General features: G+C 43.1%; 1 protein-coding gene across 2 annotated transcripts in view; it reads left to right on the forward strand.

Annotated features, from left to right (window-relative positions):
- Nucleotides 1–22484, forward strand: part of LOC138293366 (FRAS1-related extracellular matrix protein 1-like) — an 892846-nt gene that overhangs the window by 456239 nt on the left and 414123 nt on the right. For both annotated transcript variants that reach the window (XM_069232561.1, XM_069232560.1), the window contains exon 23: nucleotides 18517–18712. In XM_069232561.1, the coding sequence (XP_069088662.1) occupies nucleotides 18517–18712 (196 nt within the window). The remainder of the gene's footprint in view (nucleotides 1–18516; nucleotides 18713–22484) is intronic.

The following is a 22484-nucleotide window of genomic DNA, read 5'->3' on the forward strand; positions in this document are numbered from 1 at the left end:
TAAGCTGCTTCAAATGGTCTGCAGGGCAGTGGGTCGAGACACATTTCCTGGATCTTGCCCTAATTTTAGCGAGGTGCGTCATTACTTGCTGCTGGTGGGCGGACCAAGCCCCAGCTGCATTGAAACTTCTGCCCCTGGCTTGGGCTGATGCTGAAATCACAGTGCTCTGCAAGGAGAGAGCTAGTAGATTTGGAAAATACCCAAACGCTACCGAAAGTGATGCTTTAGTGCTTAAAGTCCGGTATAAGAGGCTGTTAACGTGACTCTCTCATAACTGCGCATTCCTTATTGGTCCGCTAACTAAATGTCCTTGCACCCCTTTGCCGAACATGGCTTGTCTCCACCTCCACCCACTGCCACCTCCACCCACTGCAGTTCCCAGCTACACTCTTTAGGCAACTGCTCCCATCCCTCTCCTGCTCACAAACAAAAATTTAAAATGAAAGATTTTCCCCTGTCTGACCCCAGTGTGTTTTCCATAACACAATACCCGTTCCTCGGATTCCACTCATACTCTGTCATGCCACACCCGAGAGGATTACACATGGTCCCATGTCATCCCACCTTCTCCCCTGCTGTCTCCTCTCCTCAGCTTCCCTGTACCCTTGTCAATGTCGGTTCTTTCTCTAGGTCTGCACGGAGATCGAGAAGCCCACCTCCCGGCACCGCCAACTCTGAATGGTGTAATAGCCAGAGCATTGAAGTTGCCAGGCGAGGTAAAGAGATTTTAGTTAAGGAACAGCGGGGAGGGAGATCTGAAAAGGAGAACACACACAATATTCAGATGGACCTGGGTTTGCATTCCCCTTAAATGCCCCCTTGGACGATTTAGGTTTTTACACTATACAACGAGATTCAAGCTCTCTATTTGTCTTTTGATTTTCAGTTTTTATTCTGGGCCTCTTTTTACAGTAGCTGCAAAATAAATGTAATCAGGTGAAGCCACTTATCCACACTATATTTCTAGAACCTTTAGTTACACCTTGCATATTACACTGCAACCAGCATACATACCGGAAAGACTTCTATTTAATGTCTCTCTCTGTCTCTTTTCTTCCAAAGCCCAAGGACACGTCACCTGGCTGAGAGAGACAGTCACATTGATAGAACAGCGATAGTCATGAAACCAGGTTCTTTCACTCTCTAATCAGACAACTGTTTTACATTTTTAGAGTAACCGACTTGTAGGGCAGTCCCCCTTGGAAATGTTATAACCAAAGATTGTCCTTGTACTTGAAGCGCTCGGAATTAGTTCACATTTGGTATTCACCCAGTCTGTATGCAAACCAATGAGGATCTAGAGGGACTTGCATCCAAGACTTCTATAAACTGAGAAATGCTAAGATTTTGGCTGACACTGCCCTTACCAGTGAGCACATGCTCAGGCCTGTTCCGAAAGAAGGCTTTGGGTCTTTCTCTGAGAGAGCGAACTCACTACCCGTTTGCTCTGAAGAGAAGAAAAGTGGCCACTGGATTCCACCAGCAGGACTTGTCACTCTGGAGAGTAAAGTTGGACACTGGAGCTCAGGAGAAAGGTCGCCCTCCTGATCAGCCTTTAGATTAGTGAGCTCGCAGTTCTACGAAGGTTTGGTTTTATTCATGAGCCCCACCCAAGATGGCTACCGCTCAAGAATATCTGGGACTTGATTTGCAGGTGCGCCGTAGGTCCCTTGGAGCAAAATAATGGGCACCTTTAATCACACATTGCAGTATAAATCTCAACATATAGACCCTCATTACGACTTTGGTGTTTTTTTTATGCATTGCGACTGTCATCAGATTTCTGTCCGAAATCAGGCGAAAATCCGACAGCAGTCGTGCTGGCTGTCGGTGGGGAAGAGGTGGTTCCACTGCTGGCACTGCCACGCAAAAAGGATGCTGCACGCCGTATTATGAGCTGTAATATGGCGTGGCAGTGTCCAGATGGCGGCCCGCTGCCGGCGGTGTAAGAATCAGGACCGGTCCCCTCCCAGACGACCTCCTTGACGGACAAGGTAAGTGATCCTCCAATGGGGGGGTTGCATGTGTGAGTTCGTGTATGAGTGTTGTGAATGAGGGGGGAGGTGAGTGAGTGCATGTTGGTGGATGCGGATGGATGGGGTGAGTGCGTGTGTGCAGTGTGGAAGGGGGCAGAGTGAATGAGTCTATGCAGTGGGGAGGGGGGTGTAAATTTGGGTATGCGCTGGAGGGGGAGTGAATGCGTGCATGTCAGTGGTGTTTGTCTATGTATGTCAGTGTGAATGGGTGTGTATGTTGCATTTGTGTGGGTGAGTGGGGGTGTGTTTGTGTGTAGAAGTGTGTGAGTGCATGCGTGCAGGTATGTGGAAGTGTGTGGGAGTGTATCCTGGTGAAAGGAATGCTTATTTATGTTCCCAGGATGCAAGGCTGCAGGCTTTTTCTGGCAGTGCAACTGCCAGAAAAATGCTGGCAGTGTCCAGCGTCTTAATACTGCAAGCAGTATTACAGAGTCCGCTGTGCTGGAGGTGCTCACCTCCAGCCTGTCGGACTACGGAAAAGCGGCGGGACGGGCAGAGTATCTTCAGTTTGGCTTCTGCCAAACCGCTGAACTCGTAATTTGGTGATCTTCGGCAGTGAGACCTCCACCGAGGCCCTGGCGGTCCAATGAGGGCCACAGACTGTATTACAGTCAGGGGTTCAGTACTCTACCTGACACATCGTAATTCACAGCAAGACCACGATTTGGCGGTCTTAGCAAACTACTGGGCTTTCCCACAGGGTAGTTGCCTTTTGCCTGAGCAACTGAGGTAGACAAGGCATTCCCCCAAACCCAGGCCCTAGCACGCGCACCACTGGGACCCTAACAACCTTTAACTTTCCCTCCATCCTGTTCCAGAGGAAATCGGTGTCTTATAGAACACACTATTCATGAATAAGTGCTTCGAATGGTGACTGATTATATTTTCCTGTGTTATTATTATAAAATCAATCAAAACTGTTTTTTAAAAATATTGCTGCTGGTGTATCTTTTTTTGATTGGTGAAATCATTCACTTCACACTATTAAACAATATAAGAAGGAAAAAAGTGAGATTTCACAACGTTAGTTTAATTGAGTATACTCTGCTGCTTGTTCTCGTACAAGTATGTTTTTCATGCACTTAAAATTTATAATAAACTTTTTCAAAATCAATGAAGGGCGCGCTGTGATCATATAGAATCCAGTTTAACTATTTATTCATTTAATAAATGATGGTTAGTAATGCCAGAAAGTTAACACCACACTACTAGATGTTCCACGACTCAACATGCCCCATTAACAACATTGAATAACTATATTTTTTTTAGTTCACTCATTATTGTTTTCTCTCCTTTCAAGTATGTTTTGTAAATTTAGAGCGATGTTATAAGATATTTAGACAAACCCCTTTTATTTGAGCAATTGTGTGGCTTCTTGATGATAAATGAAATACACTCCTCTTCAATTGCCTAAAATGTATACATTCAGTTCTTGAAATATTCAATTTGTTTATTATGTGTGATTAATGAAAATCATTACATGTGATAGCAATTCATACAGATGTGAGTAAAACTAAAAAAAACATTACGATTAATAATAACTCATCTGGTTAAATGCATTACTCGTTTTATAAAAGCAAGCATAGTTGTTCTGTGAATATGAAAAACTCATAAGACATAAATAAAACAACCACTTGACAGAGTATGTCAAAAATAGCACTTCGCTGCTCTGTACCTCTTCTACATAACTAAGGAGTACTGTACACGGCCAGAATAACATTGCAACCATAGTGGACACATGTAAGGAGAAAATATTAGCAAAATTAGCCGCATAATGACCTAACAAGACTGAATCCAGACGATTTTGGGCAAAAACTACCAAAAAGAACCAACATCTCGTCCGGATCTTAAGACACTCAGCTGGCTGAGTAAGCCATTGTCACGTGGGTTGACCTAACTATTTCCTCGACTTCAGATGCCTCTGAGTACATTACAAAGACAACCATAAAAGGAATATGCAATTTTTGTCAAAATATCCTTGTATTGGCAAATAACCAGATCTCCATGTGCTGCCCGCCTATGGGCTTTCTCATGCCTCGGTAGAAATAGAGGGCCAGATACATTGTAACTGCTCATCAAATGGAAGGAGATCCTAAAGTCAGCACCAGGTAGCCCCTAGTTGTTGTGACAATATACCAATGAATTTAACCAACTGAATTTTCACTATGCATGCTGTTCCTGGGAGGCAAAGCCTATGACAGCATGCCTGCATGAACGGATTCATAGGTTGTTGAATTGGTACACAGGAGGACCTTTCCTACCTTCAATATGGTGGGGCAAATGCAGACAATGTGGTTTACTGATTCATTTTGACTACCACATAGGTACAGATGTTTCCTTTACACTTTTTCAGCCACTTAGGGATGCTTTTCAATACTGGAAGTCCCTGAACCTCAGTGCCTTAAACTTGTTCTTTGTGTAAATTGAGAAATTGCCTGATAAGTAGCCTTTCGCTTTTTGGTTATCATAGGCATTTATTACCATCAAAGAATGGAATTGCGGTGCAGTTTTATCTTCTAGCCAGGACGCAAGTTTTGATATTACATACCATGAGGTTTTTAGATTTCTTGTGCTGAAAGTACATCGAGAGCCTCCTCTGGCGAACGCCTTTCAGCTGAATTACCTCCTGTGGTAGTTATCTCTGTCCGGGCTATGATATCTTTGCTGGCGAATCTCAGCTTGTGGCACAATTTGAGATAGTACTCCCGACTAGCGATTGCTTCTTCACGCCATATTCAAGCCACACATGATCTGGGGAGGCTGCTCTAGGTATCCGGACTAATGGTTTACACATATTTGGGAGCAGCTCCGTCGAGCATCATCGAAGAATACAGGAGGCCCAACAACAATGTTAGGGCTCACCATCGAGGCCAGACAAAGCACAGGAGGCCAATGATTGACAGCAGGGGAGTTCCTTTGTCAAAACACAGATGCAGAAGATGTCTAAACCAACAGCTCTTCAGAGTCAAGGGATTCAAATATAGTGAACAAGCCTGTTTCACATAAACACAGCCTCCAAACTGAACACAAGTTGGATAACAACAGGTATGTGGTGGAGGGACTCAGAAATTGGAGGGTTCCTGGTAACGCCACAGCAGACGGCAATGGCACACAAAACGATTTTATCTTCACTCCTCAATATACTTTGAGAGGTAGAAGTCACACGCTGAACAGATTTAACATTCTTCATTTACTACAGCATGTTCCAGCTCTTAAACATATGGGGTCTGAAGATATAATCAGGATCTAATTAAAGGTATTTTGATTCATTCGTGGTCACTAATCTACTATAGTAACTTGGTGGTGCCAGCAACAGGTACCATTAATACGTCAAGAGAAACATGTATTTACTCAACGAGGAATCACATTCCAACCCAGGGAACTAGAAAGATATTCATCTGTTCTAATCTATCCTAAAAGCTATGGTGGTGCCATTAAAATAGCAACTAGCATACTTAAGGGCACAAACAGTGCTGCTAATCTCAGCCTGCAATGAGTACAATAATTAGGGTGGAATTTTACAACATGAATGTGAGGAAATGTACTATTAGGGCTGTATCGCCCAAGAAGCCATAGAAGATTGGATCTGGTTGCCTTACATATTAACAAATTCAACCTATTCCTAACACATGAGAGGAAACAAGAGATGAAACAAAAATATGAGCCAAGACAGAAAGTAGACTCATGGAGTGTGATGGATCTGAAACATCTCTTGGAACAAACTGATGTAAATTTTGAAAAGATTGGGGGTATCATCTGCTTACAAAAGGCATGGGTTACATGTCCTTACCACAGAGAAGGGTATCAGCAACTATGGCAGACCCACGATGGGGATCTCAGTTCGCTCACCCACAGCACTGAAGGTAAACATCTCTCCCCTAGAGACTCAAAACTACGTTCCTGAAGTGATAACTATTGTGCACTTAAAGATGGGAGGAGGTAACGCGTCCAGTCCTTATAAATTACCTGCACCTGGACACGTTGGAGGTCGGTGAACCTTTTAGCCGAGTTGGGCTCTCCTCATCCTTGAATAGTCGGGTCACTTATATCAATAATCAATAACTGTTGTAACCGATAGCCAATACTCAATTAATAGATTGAAATAACGCATTAGGACTCAATAACAGTTGGTATTTCGACGCGCCATGACCTTTCAGTCATGAATAACCACACCAGTTTATTAAAAGTTAATGAATTTATTCCCCTATATTAACAAAGCTAGCACAATGTATATAAGTCTCAAAACCAAATGATATATGTATACGAACATTACTAGCTGTCCATAGCGGCGGAAGAAACGCAATCTACGCAAAATCTGAATAATAATACATTCAGTTATAGCAATACAAATCACTAATATGAGTAATTGAATTTGACTAATTGCATACATCGGTCAGCATGACAAGATTTCAATTCAACATGGTGCGTCAAGCGCATACCTTGACTAACCTCTAATTAGCATTGGCATGTGGGGCTTCATGCAAAACGAATTTAGTCAACACAAATTTGGAAAACTTCTAGCTTGGGCCCTAAAAATAGCAGTTGGTACTTAAAAGGGAAAAACACAATGCATAATACAATTATCCTTTTATAATTACCAATTACAATCAGCATTCAAGAAAGTCTTCGTCCTTCAGGTACCGGTTCGATCAGCATGGGGCAGATTTTAAAAGGGGCAAAGTTAAGGGCAAGTTTCCTTGCAGCAGCAAGGAGAATGGGGCAAAGTTACTGCATGGGCAAGACAGGACAATTTAAAATTAAAGTCTCTAGGGTGAGAATTCTCAAAGTCTCTTTCTCTGTGATAGAGAAAAGGACATCAATATGTCGTCTAAGATGGCGTCTGGCATTTGGCTTCAAAGATGGCATCAAGGAAAATGACTGACTTCTCTTCGTCCAGTGGGTTTAAGTAAGAAACATTCCAAATTCTGCAGGGTCTTCCATTGGAGGGTTCATAGGGTGGCTTCAAATTGACCAATGAAAAATGTCTTTCTACTAGTACTCATTTATGCATACATTGTCCTTGGAGCCTTGGAACACAAGTTGCAACATGGCTTGCCAATTATTTTGATATCTGTACCCTTATTGTCCACACCTGCAGAGACTGACCTTGCTTCAAAGGGGATGAAACTTGCCTAGTACGAAACCTTGGAGATAAGTGTATTAGTCATTTCTACTGGAAAAATACAACTTTAAGCAAGAATATATGTTACATTAGTTCAAGGAAAAGCCACGCAGTTAGAATTTGAGACCAGGCAACTAGGCCAAAGCCTTTACTAAATTTAAGCTAAGCATAAAACAGTTTCAACAAGAAATCATGGCACGCATTTGCAATTATGACGGATTACTACAATTTTCAATTCTTCATGATTAATAAAGCTCGTTTATAATATTGGCGAACTACCCTGAGGGCACAATTTCCCTCGTACATTATTTTCTTTACTAAAATCACACTACATTATACGATTTTGGTTACATGATATATGAATGTATGTTGGACCCTCTTTTTCTGCGTCATCAGGGGTCAGTCCAAAAAACTACTAGTTGTCAATATATATTTGAATCTGCGGATAGGAAATCGAATTCAAACAATGCAAGATTTTTGTGAGACTTTAAACAATCTGTATTACAATAACTCACCCTGGGAGATAATTTTAACAGGGGATTTTAATCTGCATATCTTGACCACTCGGTCAGAAAATAAGCAATATTACCATCTAGCAGGTTTTGACCTGTTTGCAAAACAAGTGAATGCTCTACTCTGTCGCACATTTGATCTCCCTACAAACGGGTTGTTATGGAAAAGGGTAAATCAAAAACTAATATGCTAATTCAAAGGGGTTCCAACTCCTGATTACACATTTACTAGTGATTTACTACTGGTAGTCTGTGACCAGTTTGGAATCGGGGAATCGGTTAGGGCACTGGGAGTGACCATTTGCCTCTGACCTTCTGTTTTATGTTGACATATAAAATCGGAAAGGAAACCAATATGTCGGAGGTCCCAAGCAGAACTGAGCTTGTCTCGCTAGTTAAGAGGCTAAAGTGGAATTGTCTATCCCGAAGTTATTTGTTAAATGGCAAAATGGCATCTTAAAGCAACTTACTGAAGAGGTTAAAGGAAGATAATCTGCTACCACTGAAATGGTCCAATATTATAGCCTCACTACATAAGTGTTTAGAGCAACTTGGAGAAAACAATCAACAGTCACTAAGGAGTGTAGATTTTGTAACTATGGAAGATAATTTATTGCTCATATACTCTGTTGCTGCCGTGAATTTTTAATAGCATGCCACACTTTATTAGGCTAATGTTTTTGGGAAAAAAGGTATTGCAACTTGTAGAAGCTCATTAGCATTCTGGTTTACTGCTTGTGATACAACAGAACTTGCTTAGTACAGAAAATGTATAAATACAGTAAGCAACACTATGAAAGCCTTGCAGAGTTAAACAGTTGTAAACCCATTTGAATCGTAATAACAACAGGAGACAGCACAGATTACAGTTTTACCAGACTCTGTTGACTTACTTTGTGCCACACGGGCTGGGGTGGGACCTCGTCCCCCAGCCTTCCATCTGCAGAGGGAATACCCACCTGATGTGCTAGAAAAGGGGGGTCCCTTCCCCTCAGAGTGGGAGGCAGCATAGATTACACTTATACCAGACTCTGTTGACTTTGTTTGGGCCACACGGGCTGGGGTGGGAATTTGTCCCCTAGCCTTCCATCTGCAGAGGGCAGGCCCCTGATATGCTAAAAAAGCACGGCCGCTTCCCTGCAGTGCTGGACTCCCACGGGATGTGCCTGGGCTTGCGCCCAGGGGAAGACTGGGCCAGGACGGGCCCGTTTTAGCATGTCATAATCCAACAGAGGCCGAGCTGAGCTCTCCTTCTTGGCTTTTTTTGGATTATGTCCTGTTGACCTTCATTGACTGGTTGACTTATTGACCTTTGGTACTCTGAGTTTAAAATACCTTTTCTCTAAGTTTAATTTAAATCTGTGGCCATATGGGGAAAAGAAAGGTATACCCTTACAACAAAAATATCTGTCTAAGACTATTGATAATTTTTTGGTTAGGGGCTTAGTGACCACAAAATTAAGCTCACAGGGTGGCACCTTTCATTGACGAAAGATGATCTTTCAGTCCCCCCTTTGTCTTTGATAATCTCACTTGTGGTAAATGGAGCATCAATCGTTGAAGCTACATGAGCCCCAATAAAGGTTAGTAATCCATCAAATTGGCATGTGGGGTCTAGTTCTGGGGGCTTGGGGTCATCTATAGTCTTACCAGAGGGACACCATTTAACTAATGATTCTGCTTCTGTCTTGAGCCCTTCAGATTTGAACACATTACTTAAAGTGAAGGAAGAGAGTGTTCAAACAAAAATCAAATAAATATAAACAAGTGCCGGAATCAAGTGGGTTGTCTGATCTAGTATCCACCCCTATTTCACCAGCTGATCCTCGGGAGTCTTTAAGGAATCATATAAGCAACTTCCTTGATGTTAAACGGCACCCTATTTATGAGCGCCTTTTCAGTATTGAGGCCTGTCAACTAGTAAAATTGGGGGGAGGATGCGTTAGCAATGAAAGGAAGGCCCAATCATTTAGACCCACTGTCTTGCCCTTCCTACAGGTTCTTTCTCCTTCGGCCATACAAATATTCAAGCCTTCAATGTGGCCCCCCCACTGGCACCAATGGTTTGTGGCAGGAGTGGCAACTCAATTCCAGCTGCCACCTCAGCCAGAATTATATGCTCCTCTCAATCCCCACCTCACCTTAACAGGCCCCCAGCCTCTGTACCATATTTGGGAAGTCATTGTGTCTGTTATTCTACAAATTGAGCTCCCCTATCTGTGTTTGACCTCTCCCCAGCCTTCTGCCCCTATGTTATAATTTTGGCTAATGTACCTCACTTGCCTACAAGCTCCATGGAATCAACATGGGCTCTAAGAAGTAAAGGTCCTATTTTGGTTAAAAATGATTCTCTTCCTATGGAGAGTCACTGGCATTGGACACTTAAAAAGAAATTATCCTGGTGATACTGTGATTGTAAATCTTCATAAACCTGAGACCGCTGGGGACATGCTGTCCCATGTAATAGCTGGCATGGTAAAATCCAGTCCCATAAAGATATTGCCACTTGTTTTTTTTCTACAGGCATTTAGAATTAATCTCCCCATGGAAAAACTGGGCCAGGGGTTTAAATCATCTCCATAACAGATTACAACCAAAATTCTCCTTACCATTTGGGAACTGGTTAACAGTGCTGTCTGGTATGGGGGACAACAATTGACTTTATTCAAGGGAGAATAACAAGGAATTGATTTAATTTAATTTGGGGGTGAACACTCATGAAATTCTCTCCCCCAAGCTGGTCTGGACCAAACACCCACTTGCCAAGTATCAATGGAGGTGGTCAAGGCATGTACCTTCTTTCCTGCAACATAGAAGGGATTGGCAACAAACTTCAAAATGAGAATTGGTTGCTCTTTGTTGAGAAATATGATTTAATTTACTGTCAGGAAACCTGGGCCTTTGACAACATAGTCATTAATGGATTTACATCTTATTGTATTGATTCAATTTCATCCCTGCTGGCAGAGAAAAGGGGCCCTAGCCATTTTGTGGCATGTTTCATCAGGAATTTGGAAGTTAAAACTATAGCATCAAGGCTTTGTTATCAAATTTTAAATCTTCATTTGCCTAATCCGTTCAATAGTCTTTTAATTAACTTTTTTTTTTTTCACACAACCCTCATGCATTATTGAAGAGCTGGGTAGGTTAGTTGCAGAGTATGTTGACAAGAAAACACCACACACATTGATAATTTGGACAGGTGATTTTAATATATCTAAATGCCCTCATGATAGGGATCGTATATGTGGATTTACCAGTGTTCAAGGAGTTGACATGGGTCACTTTGTAAATATGATTTATGGTGAAGCTCTAAATCCATTGATTTTATCCCTAAATCTAACCTTCTCATCTGATGCTCAGGGCTGGGGTAAAGAAAACTTACCCACATTTATAGGAAATGGCAAGGGTACCACAGTAGATTTTGCCCTGCTATTGAGGGGACCTGGTTATGAGGTGTGCTCACACCCAATCAGTGACCATGGCCATGTAATTTTAAAATTGCAACCTTATATGCAGGAAAGTACGTCTATTAAGCCCACAGCCCCAGTTAGCTATTTAGTTCGCTATTCAGTGAATGAAGGGGGTTTGTCTAAAGTGGGGATCTGTTGACTCAAAACTGTTTTTAGATAATGTGTTTTTGGATGATGTGGTCACTGTAAATCGTAACAAGATCTTGGGCTGTTTCTCCATTTCAGATGAACCTGTAAGCATATTGGACATTTTCATGGGGCTTTGCAGAGTTATATCAAGTGGGTGTGTCTCAAATAAACCACCTAATGAGATGGTCAGTCATGGTTTACTCACAAGTGCACTCTAGCACTCAAAACCCTTAAGATAGCCACTGATTCTACCCCATGTAATATCACTGATATTAGAGCGACAAAGCTCAAATATAAGCAAGTACTCAAGCAAAGGAAACATGATATCAGGGTGATTGCATGGGAGGATTTACATAAAGCAGCACAGCTGAAAGACCCTAGATTATTTTTTGATATAGTCAATCACCCTTTTTTTCCAGTTAATTCTTCTGCAAAGATTAAGTGCCACATCCCTGAACAAGACTGGGTTGATCATTATTCATTTGTCTTCAACCCAGACAATAGAGAGGGCACAGATGGTAAAGAAAATTGGCCTGATTTCTATTCTATTCTATTGAGGATAAATGAATAGCTGATCTTGTAGGCATAGACTCTGTAACTGACGCTATAATGAGTGCTGCTGACAGAAAGGCCCCTAGGCCTGATGGGGTACCAGCTGACTTGTTCAAAATAAATGTAGATTTTTGGGCCCTTTGTTCACAAATGTGTGTGATTGGCTGCAGTGAAGGGGGGCCCGATTGCCTCTCGGAGAGAATCCATAATAGTATCTATCTATAAAAAAAAAGGTGATCAGAACTTGCCCTCATGTTACTGCCCAATCTTGCTGATCGATCCAACAGTGAAGATTTTAGGGCGTGCTATCTTTAATTAATCAATCAGCATTTGCAGCATTTGTAAAGCGCAACATCACCCGGGGGGTCTCAAGGTGCTATCTGGGGGATGCGGGTCAGTCGAAGAGCCAGGTCTTGAGGTATTCCTGAACTGAGCCAGCGAGAGGAACTGCCTGAGCTGGAGCAGAATCTTGTTCCAGGTCTGCACAGTGAGGTAGGTGAAGGATCTTCCTCCAGCCGTGTTTTTCCGGTTCCTGTGGATGGTGGTGAAGGCCAGCTGAGGAGAGCGGAGTTGCCTGGAGGGAGTGTAGAAGGAGAGGTGGCGGTTGAGGTAGGAATGTCAAATGTTGTGAAGGGCCTTGTACGCGTGTGTCAGGAGCTTGAAAGTGATGCGTTTGTTGACTGGGAGCCAGTGGAGGTCTCTCAGGTGTGCAGAGATGTGGCAGTGGTGGGGGATGTACAAAAGCAGTCTAGCCACAGTGTTCTGTATTCTCTGGAGCCTGGTTTGGAGTTTTTTGTCTTCAGCAAATTAGAGTCTTGGGCAGAGGCTAATTCTTTTATAACCCAGTACAATATGGTTTCCTGGGTATATGTCTGAAGGCCAGGAGAGGTGGTATTGCATATGTCCTTTATTGACCTCGCCTGTGCCTTTGACTTAGTATATAGGAAACTGTTTTGAGATTTGATGGAGCAGGCAGGTTTTGATACCCCATTATTGGATCTCATAAATTGCCTACACCAGGACTCTACAACTAGAGTGTGATACTCACGGAATAGGGATTCTACAGCCTCTATAAGAGTGGTCAGAGGGGGTAGGCAGGGCTGCCTATTAGCTCCCCTCCTTTTTCTGTTCTATATTAACTCTTAAGACACAGCATAAAGTACGTGTAGCAGAGACGTCCCCAGAATTGACAGTCAGGCAGTCCCGGTATTCCTAAATGCAGATGATGTGGTCCTTTTAGCGTGGACAGCATATGTCCTTCAAAAACTTTTAAACGGTTTTAAGGATTTTATGTCTGGACTTAAATTTAATTTGATCCAGCAGAAGTCTTTTATTATGTCACGCGGCCACAAAAATATTAACTCAAAAAGGTTTTTAGAGGGGGGAGACCTATTGAAAACGTATCTACTTTTTAATTATTTCGGTATTTAATTTGATGCAAATGGACAATGGGACAGGTTAATGACTCATTGAGCACAAAAAATGGGGGCAGCAGGTGATTCTGTATTCAGATTTGCCAAAAGGTTAGGCCAAACGGCGGTTCAGGAGTTGTTCCAGCTTTACAATAGTAAATGTCTACTGGTGGGCACCTATTGAGCTGGAGTTTAAGGCTATGCTGCCTCAGGGAAACTTCAGGCAGCTTAAAACAGTTTCTTGTTTAAGCTCTTAGCTATCCCTAGCACTACTGCAAGCTTTATTGCATACACAGAACTGGGATTAGGTTTTATAGAGGATCATATTAGCTTGGCAATACTCTTCTTATGATTAAAGATACAGAGTACTGACAGTGGTGACAGGCCTCTGTAATGTGTGCACCATGGAGGTGTCACTACTAGGACTGTTTAAGCACATGAAATCCGAGAAAACTCAAAATTGTTTCATTGGTCTAGCTTTGCTGATAGCTCGCAGCACGATTGTCATGCATTGGAAGGCCCGAAGGGCTTGGGCACTGGTGTGCGGAAATGCTACAACGGGGCAAGGCAGAGACTGTAGCACTCATGCAAAAAGAAGCGCACAGCCTGTGAAGGGTCCCCTTAGCTTCAGAGTGGGAGACAATTCTTCTGGATTTGCAAACATTTATAGAATGATTAGTCACTTTACGCACTCATCTTTAAAAATATGACATATCATCTGCCTAAGCTGAAGCCCCCCCAACTCTATTACTCCTCCATCTCCACCACTCCCTTCCTTGTATGCCCTTTAACCTAGTTTCACTTATCTCTCACCTATGTGAGCACTATCTCAGATATTTTGACCCAGCCACTCAACAGCCCTCATTACCCATTCATACAGAACCATAATAAAGAAAAAAGACTACAGCAGGAAGACCACCAAATATAGCCAAAAGTATTTACCATTACCGTCTGATAATGCAACTGTTGTGACTTACTGTTTTGAATTGTTTCTGTGTAGCACAAATGGACCAACGACTCCTGACACATAGGTAATGCTTTCACAATTGTATGATGAGCACAATGGGTCTACTGATAATGTAACTTACATGGCATTGATTATTATTCAACTGTGTCCGTGCTTTTGAAAAAAAAATAAAGTCAGTACAAATTGGTTAAAAAAAACTTCAAGGTGCTGCGTGGACATTATGCCCACTCCATCCTTACAACCAGTCACGCCTTGAGGGCCTCCTTTGTTCTTCAGTTGTCTGGTAATGAGCTTGTAAAAACTTTACCAACTCTGATTCCAGAATATTGGCATTGTTGGGCTTTCTAGTTATTTTTTTTTGCCTGGTTTACTAAGTGCCAAACAAATATTGAGTTCTTATTTTTGCTTTTTTATATAAAGATAGCCCATAATTTGTAATTTTTTTGTTGTTTAATTTCTCAAATTTCTTTTTTGAGTTTCTTCCAGGTCTGCTTGACCTTTTTACAGTGTTTTTATTGTTCGGGAGTTTACGCAGAAGCCTGAACTCTTTGTTTGGAAGCTTCCATAATGACTTCATTCTTTTGGAAATCAGCCTTGGATTTTGGCCATGAAGAGTGAACTTTAGAGGTGGGCTTGATTGGATATCGCTGTAGGAGAATTCAACAAAATTTTCCTAGGTCTCGATGTTGCAGCCTTCTCTTCCCATGTTTGAATGTAACAAAGAGACATAGTGTTTGGATATTTCAGTTATGGTTTTAAGGTAAAGTTTTGAAAATTGCACTTTTAGAAATCTGGCACATTCCAGCCCTTGATAGTTGGTGCCTGCACTGTGTCTTGGATCAAATGACTGGATACAGCCGACAGTTGGACATCCTCCCAGACAGCCACACAATAGAAGAATTAGGTTGCCTGGATGAGTCATCAACTGGCAGGATATTGGCAGAGCTGGGTACAGTCTCACTTGCAACTGAATAGGCTGTGCCCTGCCTTCACACAAATGACTTGTCACCACTGCATTGACCATGTAGGCAGCTTGGAGCCAGAGCAGGGGAGAGAGGAAATTTCAAGAACTTCAAAGGGAACTCTCTTAAACACTTCTCCTACTTCAAAGTGGGAACCAGATATACCTATTGGGCCCTCATAACCAACTCCTTTGTACACTCTTGGACCTGTTTATGCTACACAAGAAGGACTGCTGTGCTGCTTTGACGCCAGAAGGACTGCCACTTTGCTACTCTACTGCTCTGCTGCAGGCTGCCGTGCTTGCTGAGAAGGAATGCTGGACCTGCATCCTTCATCCCAGACTGAAGAGACTCCAAGGGTCAGACAGCTGACCTCCTGTTCTGAGCTTCAGGGATATAACAAACTCCAGAGTTTCCCTGCAACTGCCCCGCTCACCTGCTACCTGGACCTGCCTGAGCCATGCTGGCCTCGGCTGGAGTGCTTTGGAGAACTCTGTATACCCTTTCTCCTGGAGGGCTATTATTTCAAATTGCTGCCAATACGTGATGATATGACTGTCACTGAACTTTTGACACAGGTCCCCAATATTCCAGGACCAAATATTCAACACACGCATGCCAGATGCTGCTAACAAAATTGCAGATGGTGTTCAATGCTGAGGAGAACTCACAAATGTCACTGGCAACCAACTCCATTCAATTTTTCAGATTTTCGAGTAGCTGGGTTTTTTAGGGTGCTATGTCCCAGGGTTTATTTCAGAATTAACTATTGGTAAATGTATACATTAATGTATCATTACATATTAATTTTCAGCTTTGAAGAAGTGAATAAGTTATTTCACATTGGACCAAAGGAACATTTACTAATTGCCAACCAAATTGTAAACCTGTCTGAGGTTTGTTATGATTGTTGGGCATTCCATTCTGGGTTTTGTGAAAGTGAAATTTCTGAAAATGTAAAGAAAATATGCAATATTTACTATGAGTTTTGTGATTAAATTATGTTAATAATTTGTAGTATTTTGATAAATGTGGTGGCACATGCTAGAAATCAATGTTTATAGTTTCTCTACATAGAAGAAATGCAGGTTGAACAAGAGGTCTTGTTGCATATTCATTGTGTTATTACCCCTGCCATGAACCTAAAATTAATTATTCGGCATTGGCTCTTGTGTATATATCTAACAGGATGTGTGCAACACAGGCTTGAAAATAGTCCATGAACAGAAAAGGAAATTGATTGGGTCAGAAAGTTCTTGTAAATAATGTAGTCCTAAGTATTAGGGGCAAGATTCGAACCATGTGGGAAACCACATAATAAAGAAGGAATGTCAAAACTGATGCTGACAATTTTCACTAGGTATTTGATTTGGGAGAAGATGAGAAGTAGTGAAAACTGTACCTTCAATCTTTATGCGCTAATAAAGTGCCCACATTTTTGCTGGTTTATGGTATCAATTGCTGCTGATAACTCAAGGAGGAAGAGTATGCATATGTCACCTTTGTTAATGATGGAATGAGCATCGTCAATCCTGATACTGCTCAGAGCAGCGTTATGATTGGCTGGGAGCGCCCAGCCAGGGTGCTCCCAGGCAGACTTGGGAGCCTGTGCCTGCTCTCTCCAGCAGGGCAACACCGTGCCAGACTGGAGAGAGACTACTGCGCATGTGTGTTTGGCCAGCCCGAGACGGCCGGCCAAACATACATGCGCAGTGAGGGGGATTGCTGTGAACTCCCCCTCAGTGCTCACCACATCCTGTAGCCCCACCCCTTTTATAAAAAAACATTAACAAACAGTTTATTATTGTTTTTTGGTAAAAGGTTTGCAGCTGCTGCTGCTAGCGGGGGCAACGCTCCTCCACCCAAGCGGAGGAGCCGCGCCTGATTAATAATGGGATGCACGTCCCTCTCCTCTCTGTCTATCTGGACCTTGTACATGATTGCCACCATGAAAGGCACAATGTGCTCAGGAAACAATTTATTGCCCCTCTTGCAATGGGTACCTTCACTCATAAATGCTTGTGAAGGTCAAGAGCACTGGTGCACATGAATGTGCACGTGACCCCCTTAAATATGCATAGAAATGTGGTCATCGGACACCTGTCCTTCCACTCACGTACCCTCTGGGAGCAAATACACAGGCCTGCTACTTAAGTGCGCAAGCTGATCTCCTTTGCGTCACTTCTACTGCCAGTCTACCTTCCCCCTCCATGTACATCTCAATTGAGTATTGGGACCAATGTCTAGAAAAAAGTGGTCTAGAAAGTCTAGGAGGCAAGATAATGTGCATTTGTAAGACACAAATTCGCCCAAATCTTGGGTCTCTTAGGGCTGAAATAACAGATCTTTATTTTTATCCAACTCAATATTCCTCATTTTATCGACCTTGGGAGGAAGAAAGTCTGAGTGGACCTACCAGATTTCAAGCCTGTAAGCATTAGGTAAAACACAGATCCTTGGAGTGGAAGCATTAGTCCACTGAGCCACCATCAGGCAAACTGCTCTTTACTAATTTGTGGTTGTACTTTCATGAGTTTACAAGGTAACATGGAATGCTTCCTTTCAGCACCTTTACCATCACTAGGCACTGATCCAGTCTATTGGAAACCTCACTTCAGCTTGTTAAAAGCTAGGTACATAAAAGGATTGCTACAAGCAGGCACCGAAATTTCAAACCATGTAGGACATGACTGTAAAAAGCATGCTGGCGGGTAACTGAAAAAACTCCCTAATCACCAGCAACAAGTCAAGCCAGATGACTGGCCAACATCACCTAGTGCTGACACGGGAAAGTATTTTCAAGAGCTCTCTCCCTCTGGAAAGTCCTAGTCCTAAATATAAAACCACATTTTGACATGCTCAAGTTTAGAAAACACCTATCAATAAACATGTTTTTGGTTAACTAGCACCTTGGGCCTTCTTTGCAAGTACACTCATATTTCCTCCACCCAGAGGTTCTTATCGCATTTTTAAAATACTGGTACACGAAACATAGCATTGGCACCATCCAATAGTAAGGAGTGAAAAGAGCCATTTATTTTCCTGGCATTCACACACCAATTAGTCACTATTATTAGAACAGATTAGACTTCCTGATAAGAGATAGTTTTATGAGCTTCATGTTGTGGTTTCCCAATATACAAATGGATGGAAGCTTGTGTATAGTAAATTGGTATCTTTCTTAAATTAAATGTTTGCCTGAATCTTGTCTTCTTTTAAAGTATCCCATTGCTACACTTATGCTGCATTTCTTTCACAGTCTCTAAGTATGATTCAGTGTGTAAAAACTTCTGTGTAAGGTAGTAAACACTTTGCGTCCATTACCATTTACCAGCATGCATTTTTTGCCAGATTGCCTCTGGATGGATCACTGTATATCCCAGCATGAACTTCACTCAAGAGGATGTAGACATGAACCATCTCTGGTACTTCCACACAACCATCATAGGATCAAAAGGCCACGACAGTTTCCGCTTCTCTGTGACTGATGGAGTCAACAACTCTCCACCCGAGGACTTCTTAATTTCAATAAAAAATATGGACAAAGGTAAGATATACAAGTCATTTCATCCACCCATTTTTCATTAATCATCAAAGTGAACTGCAGAGAAGTGCATGTAATTGGAATTAACTGGAAAAGTGGTCTCGCTGATGCTGTACCATGAACATAGAAGTACTTGGGTAAAAAGTACTGTAAAATTACATCAGTGGAGAATGCAGATTTAAATCTGGAAGCAGTAAGCTGCCACTGAGGCAAAGGTTATAGGCATAGTCCGAGGATAAGACAGTTTCTAATTTTGGGTTACTCAGTATGTATTGTTTTCATTAGTCAATGTATTTCTACTAATTGTGTTCCTTTTTGCAGGATGATCCCCAACATGTTGGCGCCTTCCTCCTATTTTTTCCTGACCTGCTTTTGTTGGCTTTAGAACTCAGGTCACTTTACCACTGCTAACCAGGGCTAAAGTGCATATGCTTTCTGTCTAAATTGTATTGGTGATTGGCTTATCCGTGACTGACAGATTGGATTTACTAGTAAGTCCCTAGTACAGTGCACCATGTGTGCCCAGGCCCTGTAAACCATATGCTCCTAGTGGCCCTGCAGCACTGATTGTGCCATCCACGAGTAGCTCTGTAAACAGGTCTCAGACCTGCCATTGCAGTGTCTGTGTGTGCAGTTTAAACTACAATGTCGACCTGGCAAGTGCACCCACTTGCCAGGCCTGAACCTTCCCTTTTACTACTTGTACGTCACCCCTAAGGTAGGCTCAAGCCAGCCTCATGGGCAGGGTGCGGTGTATTTGAAAGATCGGACATATACTACTGTGTTTTACAGGTCCTGCTGATGAAATGCTGCAAAATTCCTTTTTCACTATTGCAAGGGCTGTCTTTCCTGTATATTAACATGGGGATTGCGGTGAAATATCTTTTAAGTGAAATTTGTTCCTTGGGAGCCAATAAAGATGTGGAGTTTGGGGTCTCTGAACTCACAGTTTACAAATACATTTTTTGGTAAAGTTGTTTTTAGATTGTAACTTTGAAAATGCACATTTAGAAAGTGGACATTTTCTTGCTTAACCATTTTGTGCCTCTGCCTGGCTGCTGCAAGCACGTTTGGGTATGACTGACAGTTGGGCTGTTTGGGGATTCACTCTAGACAGTCACACAAAGGGAGCTGAGGTATGTCCTGCATATCCTGATGTGTCCTCCTGGGCTAGAGTGAAGAGAAGAGCTGACAATTACACCTGAATAGGGTTGTGCCTGTCATTCACAAAGCAGTCTCCAACCCCCTGGAGTGTGTCTGGGGCCAGGATAGGGAGAGTCAGGGTCTTGTGCCCTTTTGCTGTGTGTGCTTTCCTGGTTTGGCCTGATGTTGCTGCTTCTGCTTTGGAAAGGTCAAAATCTGGACTTTGCTGTGTATCCTGCCTGTGAAGTTTCTCCAAGGGCTTGGACTGGGCTTGCCTCCTGTTAAAAATTCTCTGGGCCCTTGAGAGTGAAGACTGGTAGAAAAACAAGAAGAATCAGGCACACCAACTCCAGATGACTCCAGAACGAGCTCCACTGCCTGACTCTGCCCGCTGTCAGCACCAGAAGCCGTGGTCCCCACTGAAGTGCAACGACTGTGACAGATGCTGAATGTTCGATGCCAGTGCAGCACCACTGAAGCTCCGTAACATTCTGAGTCCTAAGTGCTGTGTCCCCAACGTCCATGATACCCGACTCCATCGTGGGACCTGTGGCCCCGTGGTGTGACCGTGACCTCACAAGTTCAACCCATTGTGTCTTGACCCACTGGACTCATCTACCCCGCCGGATCATAAGGAACCGACGCCTCACCTCCTCTGCGTAGCAGTAAGGAGTTATTGCCTCACCTCTGTAGCAGTACGGATCCGATGTCGTACCGGCTCCAGTGACACCTCACCTCCCTGACTCCATGCCATGTCTTTGACTCTGCCTAGTTTCTGGGGTACTGCACATGGGTTCTGTGCGACTCCGTGGCTGGTGCCTCATCGGACTGTTGGGAATTACTCTGTCACAATGCCAGGATAGCACCAGTTGGAGCTATTGTGTTTCTATGTGCTTTTATTGGAATGTAATCCTTTAAAATGTTTATCTTTTATTGTGTCTGGTGGATTATTATCGTTTTTGTCTTGTTTTACATAGACAAATAATGGCTATTTTTCTAAACTGGTGTGGTGTCCATTTGTAGTGTTTTCACTGTGTTACTGTGTGTGGATACAAATACTTAATACATTGCCTCTTATATAAACCTGACTGCTCATGCCAAGCTACCCAGGGGGTGAACAGGGGTACTCTTAAGAGTGTGGCTCCCTTATCCTGATTCGATAGAGAGTCCCTACTTGGACAGGGTGTAAACTGACAGCCAACTAGAGACCCATATCTAACATTGATGATCAGCAGTGAGGCTAAGACTTGTGCTTGTACCTGACATACAGTGATTGGTGTATACTATTGTCTTATTGCATACCATTCAACTACCATATACTGCTTTTCCCTTTTATGTTCTCTGGTGTCCTCCTGGATGTATTGCTGATACTTGAGACTCTGGTTAGTGGTTACACCTGTGAAGCCATGGCAGAATGAAAATCAACGTCTGGCACCTGTACATCTGTACAATAAGGGAGCTAAAGGTTTTCTGCAAGGAAAGGGGTCTAGCTGTGAGGAGAAGGTCCACAAGGAGGAGTCTTAAAGCAGTCCTGTTTTGTTCTGAGCTAAAACGCTGGCAAGCAACACCACCAAATGATTCTGAGGAGGACTGCTCTGAAAGTGAGGGCAGTGGCTCTGAGAGGGAAACAGAGAAAGAGGCATGGCTTCTAGCTCGTGAGCAGAGGCTGGGAGAGCTGGATGAAGAGCTCGAGGGAGAGCTGAGGTTGAGAGAGTCTTAGCCAATGAAAAATAAATGTTTGTAGCTCATGAACTGAGCCTTGGAGAGCTGAAGGTGAAAGCCATGAGGGCTGAGCCCAATTCAGATGGTGGCAGCAAAAGTGTTTCATCCAGTACTGTGGGAGAAGTGCACATGACCAGAGACTTGGTGCCTAACTTGAAGAAGGGGGGTGGCATACACCAGTAGGTTCAAGTTTATGAGGTAGCTCCAGGGGTGTGCAGTGTCCCAAAAGCGGATTGGGGAACTGGCACAGGGAGTCATATTCCTAGTGGTGGGAGAGATGCTCTACTGTCTGTATGTGAGAATGACAGGAAGAGTGGTTCCCCCCCGGTGGAGGTCCTGGTACTGAAGTATGGAGACACCCCAGAAGAGGGTGTGTTGGATATCAGGGACAGCCAGATAATAGCTCACCTGTCTCAGGAGTGTGATGTGGGGTACTTTTTGAAGGCACTGGATGGTGAGGTGGAGGGTAATTTGGAGGTGAGGGACTGTGTGATGTGATTGCTGGAGAGCATATGTCCAGTCCCTGTATTCCAGAGCCATGCCAACACCAGGTGGAGTGTTGAGGTCTCTGACCCCAGGGAGCTTGCACTGGAGGACAACCTCTGGGTAGGTAACAGAAAGTCTGAAGAGGCAGTTGGGGATGCTCCTGAAGGGAGTGGCTCAGGTTTTCCCTAATCAAGGGAGGTGGGGGAGATTTGCAGTGACCAATGAGTAGCCCTGTAAACAGGTCTCAGACATGCCATTGCAGTTTCTGTGTGTGCAGTTTTAAACTACCATGTCAACCTGGCACGTGCGCCCACTTCTCAGGCTCAAACTTTCCCTTTAACTACATGTAAGTCTACCCTAAGGTAGGCCCAGGACAGCTCCAGGGGCAGGGTGTAGTGTGCTTGAACGGTAGGACATGCACTAC

The sequence above is a fragment of the Pleurodeles waltl genome, chromosome 4_2 (assembly GCF_031143425.1).
Source record: "Pleurodeles waltl isolate 20211129_DDA chromosome 4_2, aPleWal1.hap1.20221129, whole genome shotgun sequence".
Lineage (NCBI taxonomy): Eukaryota > Metazoa > Chordata > Amphibia > Caudata > Salamandridae > Pleurodeles > Pleurodeles waltl.